Below are 11,133 nucleotides of genomic sequence, written 5' to 3'. Positions count from 1 at the left end.
CGCCGAACACATCCTTCAGGCATCAGCAAGGCCACCAGCCAGCCACCACATCATGGAGTCGATGCGCAACGGACTCTCTTTGGTTCCGCCAGAAAGCGGCCGCGTTTGGATCACAATTCTATGGTTCCCTCTGCCATTACAAGATTAGACAACACACATGCCTCAAGCGTGTCAAGCCGATGCATGCCCAGGTGTCCGAGTGTCGCCAAAAATGAAACTTCCCTCTAGGTACAATCTACGTATCTCAAGCACGACTCTAGCAATAGCGTCGCATTGGTCGCAAGTGCGGGCAATCTGTCGTGTAGCACTACCAAGATAGAGCGCGTGTGATCTACGCAGCTCCAGCCTGCACCTTTTCCATGTTCAGCTTCTTGAAAGGTACCAATGCGGCAACCACGGCAGCTGCGCCAGCCAAAGCTGTCGCAATAGCGAGCGCGACCTTGATGCCCGCCATGTATGCGACCACTATGCCTGCTATGTCTTCCGCAGCAAAATTGTCCCGAAGTTGGGTCGCACCAGATCCAACTACTGCCAGCGGGTTCACGTTCGGTGCTGTACTCGCAAGCGTGTTGATCATGCGATTGACGAATCCAGACTGAGCCGCAGTCAACGAGAACGCACCGCCGATGGTTTGGAAAACTGCGATGTGTTAGTTAACTCCACATAAAAAGAGCTGATTTGCATACAAAAAATCGTTGCCGTCGCTGAGGACATGTCCTCTGCCTTTGCATTGGCCTGACCAGTATTGATGGCCATCTGGAAGCCTAACCCGACTGCGATACCGTAAAAGGCCTGATAGCCAATCCATTTGCCCAGCCCAGTACCAATGTCGAATGTATACATTAGACCGGTAGCGATAGTCGCTAGAAAGGCACCGCCGATCATGAATGGTGCAGCATAGCCTGTCTTTGAGACAACGCCGCCACTGACGATGCTACCCAAAACCATCGCGAGGACCAGTGGAAGGTTCAGCACACCCGAATTAATTGCGCTGCGGTTGTCGACGCTCTGAAAATAGAGGGGTAGGTAGTACAGCAAGACAAGATATGATGATGAGAAGAAGAAGATGAAGGCAGATGGCTGCCATAGTGTTCGCTCGCGGAGAAGCCGGGGTGGAAGCATCGAACGCTCGCCATTGAAGATCTCCCATGTAATGAAGGTAATTGCGATAACGACGAAGCCTACCAACAGGCCGATGACGTAGCTGCTGTTCCAGGGTCGCTTTTGGCCGCCATTTTCGAATGCTAAGATGTACGTAATGATGCCGCCCATGACGAGAGCAATGCCGAGAGGATCCATTTGCAAGAACTTTTCCTTCCAAGTGGCCTGGATGATAACGGCTTGTGGTGGAGTCTTGTAAGTGAACAGGATCAGTGCTGCAGAGGCGCCGCCGATAGGAAGGTTGATGTAGAAGCTGTATCATGATTAGCATGTGAGAGGAACAGTTATGAGAAAACATGGACATACCACCATCGCCAGCTCACTGTATCTGCGAAGACTCCTCCCAAAAGTGGACCGACAACGCTAGAAAGACCATACACAGCACCGACAATGCCCATCAGAGCTGGTCGCCGTTTAGGCTCTGCCGCGAATGCTGCCATAGTGAAAGCCCCCGTCACTACACCGGCGGAGCCGACACCAGCGATTGCGCGACCAACGACGAAAGTTATAGAATCTGGAGCGACGGCGCAGATCAAGCTTCCCATCTCAAAGATGAAGATGGCACCTAGGAAGGACCACTTGAGTGGGAAGTAGCGGTAGAACTTGCCAGACATGGACTGGAAACCGCCGAACGTCATGAAGTACGCGGAGCCATACTAAGACATGTCAGTATTCAAACACTCGAGTAGCCCGAGCCAGAGTGTAAAAGCTCACCCACGAAACCATGTTAAGGCCTCCAAATTCGTCTGTAATCTTAGGAATGGCTGTTCCAAGAATTGTCATATCCAGGGCTGTAAGAAAGACTGCGCAGAGTATTGCAATCAATATGGGCACCAGCAGCATGCCACTCGGGTATTCTTCTTTGATATCATCGGGCTTCTCGTCTTGTTCAGATTTGACATCTTCCTCGATGCCTTGGTCGTTCTGCTGCTGAACCTTCTCCTCAGCGATGTTTTCTGGTTTCATGACGCCACCAGCCGATTGTGCTGTTGCATCGAATGCGATCGAGGTGTGGAAGTTGTGCTCGTTCATCGTGTGCATCTGGAGTCGAAACTAAGGACGATGTTGGCGGGAGTGTTAAGGGGACAATTTGCAGCGGTAAAGGAGAGTAGCAGAAGCGCCACACATATACTGATGTACGGACGAATACATGATTCGGTTCTTCGAGCAAAGCTCCGATTTCTTTGGCTGAGTAGATGTTCGTCGGAGGACGAATGGAGGGCGAGCGCTTGGCACATGCTTCCGCCGAAGGTTTCGGCGGAAGCGATCTGCAGCCTACATTAACATAGAAACATGCAAAGTAGGTAACCTAACGTTAATGTGAGCTCTAGACCCATTTGATTTTTTTCTTTCGTATAAGTGCTTGTGTAAGACGACCCTGTTAGTCGGATGCCGACGTCGGGAGCTTGTGAGGTCCCCCAACACGGCATGCGAAAAGAAGATCTTCCCATGGGCGGCTTCCGACGTCCAATGTGCGTTGTTGTCCAAGGTTTGGTCTGTAATCACGATTCACGTTCAAGAATCGTCCACCCGCGGAACTGAGTGGCGCGCATCGTTATCGCAGTAATTCAACAGACATATGTTTTGTAAGAGAGGTAGTGCATTGCGGGTTGCTATTTGTGGTTAGTCAGCTCTTCATTAAGATTCGGGATGCCACCTCTTCCTCTTCACACATCTACCCCTTTCACGTTGCAATGTCGCAAGATCTCCGTTCAAAGATACTTCTTCCGCTGTACATTTACCCACATCCGGGTGCATGGAGTCCTCTCTATACAGCGTAGTGTTTCCTTCGCCGCTAACACGAAGCTTTACTGACGTCTCTCAGCATCGCCGCGGCTCCGGATGTTCAGTTTTTGGTAATCATCAATCCAAACAGCGGACCGGGTGCTGCACCGTGGTGGCCGAATGAGGATTATCTCCGGGAGATACCGCGGCTAAATGCATTGCCGACCGTCACCACCCTGGGCTACGTGCGCACAACCTATTGCAAACGGCCTGTTCAAGACATCCTTGATGATATCGAGTCGTATGATGGAAGAGGTCGAGAGAACAGCGGGGATAGAGTGGACGGCATCTTCCTTGATGAAACAGTGAATCTGTACTCGGAGGAAGTCAAACGCTACCTCGACACCGTTGATCGCAGAGCGCATGTACTTGCCGGCGTCGCAGAGGAGAGAATGGCAAGTCTTTAATTATCCATCCTGGACGGGTGAGAGTTACCCAAGCTGACTAGGCCAAGATCATTCATAATCCTGGCACAGCAGTCAGTACTGAGCTTGCGACTCCGGGACCAGAGGTCACAGTAGTTGTGGAAACAGCCTACAAGGAGTTCGTGACCGAAGAGTACCAAGAGTGGCTTGCTACTTCGCCGTACGAACGGTCTCGTACTGCGTATATGATCCATTCAGTTCCGCAAAAAGATGTCGAACCGTTGACGAGAGCGCTACGTGAACGGGCCGCGTACTTGTTTGTGACCAGTGCATCTTGCGACTTCTACGGGCAGTTTGCCGAAAGTTGGCCTAGATTTGTCGCCTCGCTAGCGCAGCCCTGAACGCAAAGGCAGTCAAATTTCTTGAGCGTTCGTTGCGATAATCGGTGACTGTGTTGGAAGAAGTCGTAGAAGGTGCACATCTATGCAAACCTTTCCCCACGAGCAGGCGTCATTTCCTTGGGACTGTTTGACGGTCAGGAGCCGCTTGATATCGCGATTGCTTGGGTTCCGGACAGTCTTATGACTACGCCTTTGAACCTAGCCCGCTAGTTCTCCGACCGTTCTCTTTCTTGCTCTCCTAACGCTTCCTCGATAGTAGCCCATATCCTACACCTGTTCCAAAGTCCGTCAGGCACGTCAAGTAGACGCTCGTCACATCCACTGACCCGAAAGCGTTTCTTCGCAAGAAGCTTCGCGGCAAACTTCCAGTCCCAGCAAGCAGTAGGGTCCACATGTGCTGCATGTGGAGTGGTAAGATGCTGCTCGATCCACTTGGTGTCCAGATCCCAAACATGCGGATGTAGACTTCCGTCCCGGAGGCTGTCTCGCCAGAAAGCGGAATCGAGTGGTATCTGCAGAGCCAGCATCTTTGAGGTACAATGTAGTGCTATGACAGACTGTATTGGAAGGTAGCTGCACACCACATCCAATAATTCCGTCGGCAGGCGCTCCAATCTTTGGGGTTCGCGCGTTGCTTTTGGCGTACACTTGGATTCGTCTCTACGACGCGGCGAAGTCTGCAATACTTTATGTACGAAAGAGGCGATATCTCCCACTTCGATGGGATCGGTGTAGAACTTCTGTGAATCATTAATGGCGAGCTTGAAGAACATATTGTGGTTACCTACATCATACTTTGCGCCCCACCATTCTAGCCTGCTCAGAGCCAATGCGCTCCTAGGTCCATAATCGCATGAAGAAGAACAAAGATCGAAAATGTCGTTTGATGTCTCGAGTGGCTCGTCTATACGGCATTTTCGTCGAATGAAACGCGCACTCAACAGTCGATACAGCAGTTTAAGAGCAGATGTCGGCACAGTATCCTTCCTTCTGGAGTCGAAGTGGTCGATGGCTCGACAACTGATCGCAATACACGATTCATGTAACGGAAACAAGGTTCGGTAATCCGGTGCATAACACAAAGCGTCGAGCCAGATATCATCTTGGCCAGCGTCGCCAACAATTCGAAAGTAGCCCGATCCAGCCATGTTGAAGGACGCAATCTCGGAGAGGAAGATGCCTGGTATCTCAGATACGTTGGTCGGCCTTGTCCGGACTTTAGCGCGTGAAGATAGATGAGAGCCGCTTCTTACGTCGATCCTTCGCTAGCTACCGTATGTTCAGCTACATCTTCGATGCTACCAAGAAGACGAAGGCTGTATAACCACTAGAATGCGCGAAATGTCAGCAGTCTGTAACGCTTGTTTGAGAACAGATAGTTTACCTGGAACCGCATGTCTTTTGGGTCAATATTGTAAACATCGCCTTCGACATCGAAAGGACCACCACATATAACGCAGAATCTTGAATCCTCCATGGCGCATCGCGCATCGCTCTTCCAGTCATCCGCGACCTTCGAGGAAAGTAGACTACCCATGTTGATACTGCGCGATGAGATAGCAGCTGGCAGAGAACCAGCGGTGACGGCGGTTGTTGATCCGCAAGATGAGAACGCCCCGTCCCGTCCACCTAATTTAGTCTGACAGGAGGCGCATCCGCATCAAACGCAATATCCAGATGAAAAAATGTCGGCCAGACGATTGTGAGACGCCAAACTGAGTGAGCGACGCTGGATAGGCTGATTGCGGTAAATCGATGACGGTAGTTCATTCCACCGTAACCCAACTAGGTATAGCGTTTCCACAACTTCTGAACCGGGCTGCGACAGCTGAGTCTTGGTGATTTTATCCTACAAATAGCGTCGCATTTGTCATGTCTGCCATCATGTTGATGCATGCGATTGGATTAGTTTCGCAACGAGGACATGTATAGTTACAACATATGTCGTGTGCACGGAATTCCGCACATTTCGCAACAAGCGCATCATTTGTAGCGGAACACCGATCGTCATGCGATATCTGATTATGCCTTACAGAGTCTCTACAAGATCTTCCCACTCGGCATCCAACATGTACCCGTGTCCAAAGTCTTCTTCACTAGATGATGAGTAAACCAAGTCTGGATCGCCTTCTGATGCTAGGTAAGTGCTGACCCCTGTCAACTCACGCAACCACCGATCGATTCTTGGTTGTGAGTTGTCTGCTTCAGAACAGGGTCTCTCGCCTGGCTTCAGTACATATGCGTGTCCCTCCCAATGTATACGAGGCATTTCACTGCTTGGACGCCAGCCATGAAATGTGGTTTTGATGGGCCCAGATGCCTCTGCAGCACTCCCAACTTTGATGTTAATCCGGTCATCTTCATCGAGACCGTTCACACTCGACCAGTCGCTCATGTTCGATTGATCGTTTGAATTAGACTGAGCGACCATGCCCGGTTGATCATCCGAACCAAACTGATTACCAACGCCCGGTTGGTCGACCGAATCAGACGACTGATTGTCCATGCTCGATCGATCGTCCGTATCAGACTCACTGTCCATGTACGACTCGTCGTCGGTACCAGATGGGGCTCCCATGTCTGTCTCATTTTCCATAGTTGCTTGGTAGTCCTCCATGTACGAGTAAAACTCCATCTTCATTAGGTCCCTGAAACCTTCGTCGTGAATGGCGATGACCAAAGCTTTCAGCTCAGGTAGGGCCTGCCTTTGAGATGATACCAAATCGCGAAGTTGATGGCTATCAGGCGTCGTTTCGCGATGGGTGGGATGGAGTGACAAAAACTCCAGAACTGGAGGTAGCCGCCAGCACCAACGATCTTGCTCCAATATCTTGCACTCGTAGTTCATGTTCATACCGGGCTGATACTTGTGCAAGATGGCCCCAACGTCCAACATCCTCCACACGTCCACATTTGTATCCAGTCGCCTCAAGGCAGTGAAGTGTCTTAGCGATTCGATTAGATGGCTGGAGTCACTATCTTCTTCTTGCGGAGTCATCCAACTGGGTACGATGTCCAGATACAAGTCTTCCAGGGTGTTTTTGAATGAGTCAAGCATGGTGATAAGCTCGCCTGCTGTGAAGTTGTAAGGGCCCATAGCTAATCCGTATGAAAAGTATAGCCGCTTTAAACGAGGGGACGCTGAGAGGAGCTTTTGCATCTCCACGCACGTGAAAGCGCAATTCGGAAGATGAAGAGCAGTGAGCGCCCCGAGACCAAGAGGTAGAGCAATTGGCGGCGATTCGAGGAGGTCTCCTCCAGCTTGATACCAACAGCTCCCTCTGGCCAACTCTAGGGTTTGGAGCGAAGTGTTGTCCATTATCTGGTTTAAAAAGGACGCAGACCATGGTATAGCCCTATCATTGGCGGCGGTAAGCCTGACTAGCTTTTTGAATCCATGCTTAGGCAAACGCCAAGGTAGTATGATTTGGTCTGGGTTCATGAGAACGGTGTGCAGCTCAAGTACTCGAAGATTTGGGAGAAGGGCCAGAACGAGTGCGACCAGTGCATCTTCATGCCCAGCACGCAGAACCTGGCAGAACATGAGATCATAAGGAGGCCACCCAGCACCCTGGCTTTTCTTCATGAGAAGCTCTGTGTACCAATCTCGCTCACGCCAATTTGAAACCAAAGCTCCCTTTGAGGTAACTTCCGCGGCTTCATATGGGACGATGATGTCGATGACATTTGCGGCCTTTGCAGCTTTCGTATACGCGTCGTACAATTCTTCGGATATGATCTCTGGACGGGGTCCGGCGAACTTAGAGTCCCAGAAACCCAGCTTTATCTTCCTGACATATTTTTCCGCAATATCGGGCCTTGCAAGGATGCGGTCGATGAACATGGAAAGCGATTTCCCGTGAGGCTGTATGTATTCTCGGTAGAGTGACGATTCCGCGTGCTTCTGAAGTTCTTTACATGTCAGGCTCAAGTTGAGGAGATCAACATGTGGAAGGAGCGCCGTGATGTGCTGAGCCAGTTCGGCTGGTAATTCAACAAACAAGGACGACATGTCTGAGAGAGAGAGAGAGCCCCAGTCGTGCTCAAAGTCGCTGGTTGATGACTGCTCGATGCAGCATGCGGATGCTAAAACAAAGTATTGATGTGGCACGACGTGAAAGTTGGGTGAGGTAGCGAGCGGCGCCCCCAAGATCCGAGGCCGGCTTGCAGGCAGCCCACCCTTGGCCCGCGCACTTCAGCCCGGTTATTGCGCTCTCATGGTAGGCCAAAGACATGCCATCGCCATTAACCCCAGTCCAGCTCATATTCAGTATGCAGCCGTTTCGTCGGCAGGAAAGAGATGGTGCAGATGGAGGTTGCGCTGGTGGCGGAAAATACAGTTCACGACCAGCCCACTCGTTTCCGGGCATAACCACTACGTCTTGACGCACATTGGTGTTGCGCCGGTCAAGTCGGATGGTCATCGCCTATGCTGCGAGCTCGCGCATTGTTGGACTAAGAGGATCATGTATCACGAAGCAAGATAGCAGAGTGCAATGCCGCGGTGGTAGATGCGGGGAAAGCGATCACAACATAAAGCTGAGATCGAGGACGATCGTGAATGATATCCACACGCAAGCATGGATTGCAAATTTGTTCTATACTGGCCACTGTCTCGCGACATGTCCAAAGACTGCCCATGATGCTGCCACAGCTGTCGGTGACGTGTTGCTGCCGCTAACCTTGGAAAGGCTGGTGCGTGCTAGCGTGGCATTCTCGCGTCACAGGGGGCGGGCAGCACTTCACGTCGTCAAACCTCCGCTTGTCGCTCTTCTCAGGCCGAGAGTCAGGTCACCATATCAAAATACACCCTGAGTGTTCGCTTTTCACGTTGTATTTTCCTTCTTCTATTTTCTATTGTCCATGCTCAGCACCCTTACGCGTGTCTGCCAAGCCCAGCATCGTCCACCACCGGGAAGCAACCCTTGACCGAAAATGTGGCCTGTGTCTCGACGTGAGGGCGGCAGTGCAACCCTGTTCAATGATGCGAAAGGCTGACCGGGGCGACAGCTGGAGCAGGCCAAATGTTCCTATCGCACGGCTTTTTAGTCGCAACGCAACCTCAGATCCATTTCTCGAGACTCCGACGGTCGTCAGGCTCATGCCTGCCATGGTATCCCTCATGGTATCGTGTATCGCCTCCTGCAGTCCTGCTCTGAACACCCTGGCCAGAATTCGCCCCATCAAGCATATCTAGCTCAAAAGGACCGCCATGTGCACCTCTGCTCTTGTCCGCACCAACCCACCCACCGACTGGAGTTCCTTTGCGTTCTTCTCGACGCGGGAATAGATTTGTGTTGTACGTCTGCAACCTAGCGCCAGCAGGACTCATCGTTCTATTCTGCCCTGGGAGCATCGGTACGGGAGGCGGCAGAGTTAGATCTTCTGCTGAGCTATCACGAGAGTTACCCTTGAGCACGGAGCGAATATTTTCTTTCGAAACGATGCGCGTAACGCTGCGATCAGACTCATCGCGCAATAGCCGTTGAGGACGAGCGCTGTTGGCAAGCCCACGTGTACTGTTCCATCGCTCGGGGCTTCTGGATGACACGGACGGAACGGTATGCTCCATTCCGGGCCATGGTACTGCTTTGGGCGGAGAAGTACCCGGCCACGCAAGAGGGTTTGGTGTCGCCTTGCGATGGATGTCGTTTGACGCGATACGCAGATCGCCGGTATATGCAGTTGGCTTAATAGGCACAGGAAGCCTCGTGACTGGCTTTGAGGGCTGAACGCGTTGCAGATCTCTCGCAGTGTCCTCGCGTACAGTTTTGAGCTTTGTCAACGAGATCTCGTCGTCCCAACCACTGCCCTCGTAGCTTGGAACCCGTGCATCCGGGTGTGCTCTTCCCTTCTCGATCGTTGGCGCGACCCGCATCTCAGGCTGGTACTTGTGGTGCAGTGGCTGTGGTATAGCACTCAACTGGCCCATGGGCGAATATATCAATTCGTCCGTGTCGTCGCACATTTGCATGCGCTGATGGCTATCGGGAAGGATGAGAGTGTCTGAGTTATGGGTTGACGTGTAGACACTCTGGTCAGATGGCTTGCGCACTGTATCAGGACGGGGCCATGGTGTGATGATAGTGGTATCTGTTGAGGCGCCACTCACATGCCTCTCGGTTGACGAGGGCTCGGAAGGGCGATAAGCTGGTGTTTCATCAGGTAGATGGATCTGTCGTGTTACACCATGCAGCGGACTCTTCGGCTCCTCCTTCGACGCCATTCTGGATATGCCTCGAGACAGCGAGCGGCGGATGCTATCTGAGTACCGTCTGATTGGGCTCTCGCTGCCATCCTGGTCTTGTCTGCTGCGGTCCTTATCGGGAGAGCTGCTCTTTCCTGAGCTTCGGCTACCGTCACGCTTTATCACCTGGGGCTGGAAGGCCCTCGCTTCGCCCGTCTTCTCTGCGGCCTTCCTGCGTTCTGCTCGGGCTCGCTGTTCATTCAACCACTCCTCCATCTTATGTTTGAACTTGGGCCGTTCAACCAAACCGCCATACTGAGGGTACACATCGCGAAGCTCCTTCTCGGCCTCGTCGTACTGCTTTCGCGTGAACACTCCAGCACCACCAACACGTTTGTGGAATGTTGCGCCTTCATCACTGACGGCCTTCTTCGGCAAGGAGATTATGCGGTACGGCGTGGGCGACATCAGGCTTCCTCCAGGTACCAAGACGTTGTCCTTGGGAAAAGCGAGACCAGATGGGCACCGCTCTTCGATGTAAAGCGCGAGGCGACCGTAGTGTCGTCGGCCTTTGACACTGTAGGAAGCGCGAACAGCATTGACGATCGGCACAAAGACTATTTCCCAGGCTGTGCAGATGTTGCGGAGCTCGAAGTAGTCAATGTTCCACGGATTGCGCGACTTGCCGACCTTGAATACCTGCAGCAACCAGGCGAAGAGGTGTTTCTCGTACGCCTCCACAGTCCAATCACTCTTGTCGATTACTCCATGCACGCTGGAGTCCGATGTGTACTCCGCGCTGTGCTTGTCGGCGCGTGGGTCATAACGGTGTACACCTTCGTCGAATCGTGTATAAAACCACAACAGGTCTGTGCGAGACACACCGTCCTCTCCCTCCTCTCTGGCTATCGCCGTTGCACGTGGTACCGCCTCCGGTTGACGCAAGAATATCGAATCGCGGAACACAGCCCATGGCTCTAGGAACGCAGCGGTCGCGAGGAAGCGCTCTTCGAGACTGTCCAAGTTGGGTAATTGCAGTAGCGACAGTGCGTGTTTGAGCTCAGGAGGGATCTTTTCCTTTTCGCTGCGCGTGAAGAAGTCGCGCATGTTCTTGAGTCCTGAATTGGTAGGAGAGTGCGCCATCTTGGCTGAGTCGTGGGCGCAACGATTGCGGCTTTGATTTGTGGGGAAGGTTTGGGCTGTTGTTGTTGAGTGGCAGGCCACAATATCGCTA

At 52.2% G+C, this 11,133-nt stretch overlaps 3 protein-coding genes across 3 annotated transcripts; all 3 read right to left on the bottom strand.

Moving 5' to 3' along the window:
- Window positions 1-331: 331 nt before the first annotated feature.
- On the bottom strand, window positions 332-2,193 carry J4E79_001279 (uncharacterized protein; the record flags this gene model as incomplete). The annotated part of the gene is made up of 4 exons (XM_049350189.1): window positions 332-639; window positions 687-1,414; window positions 1,468-1,817; window positions 1,876-2,193. 4 exons carry the CDS (start codon window positions 2,191-2,193, stop codon window positions 332-334), a joined length of 1,704 nt encoding a protein of 567 aa, XP_049215348.1.
- Window positions 2,194-5,741: 3,548 nt separating this feature from the next.
- J4E79_001278 (uncharacterized protein) lies at window positions 5,742-7,556 on the bottom strand (the record flags this gene model as incomplete). The annotated part of the gene is made up of 1 exon (XM_049350188.1): window positions 5,742-7,556. The coding sequence occupies one exon, from the start codon at window positions 7,554-7,556 to the stop codon at window positions 5,742-5,744; it is 1,815 nt and encodes a 604-aa protein (XP_049215347.1).
- Window positions 7,557-8,774: 1,218 nt separating this feature from the next.
- Window positions 8,775-11,042, bottom strand: J4E79_001277 (uncharacterized protein; the record flags this gene model as incomplete). The annotated part of the gene is made up of 1 exon (XM_049350187.1): window positions 8,775-11,042. The coding sequence occupies one exon, from the start codon at window positions 11,040-11,042 to the stop codon at window positions 8,775-8,777; it is 2,268 nt and encodes a 755-aa protein (XP_049215346.1).
- Window positions 11,043-11,133: the final 91 nt, after the last annotated feature.

The sequence above is a fragment of the Alternaria viburni genome (assembly GCF_023758015.1).
Source record: "Alternaria viburni strain BMP 2772 chromosome Unknown scaffold_2, whole genome shotgun sequence".
In the NCBI taxonomy this organism is placed as follows: Eukaryota; Fungi; Ascomycota; class Dothideomycetes; order Pleosporales; family Pleosporaceae; genus Alternaria; species Alternaria viburni.
The sequence above is the reverse complement of the archived record's forward strand: the minus strand, read 5'-3'. Positions and strand labels throughout refer to the sequence as shown.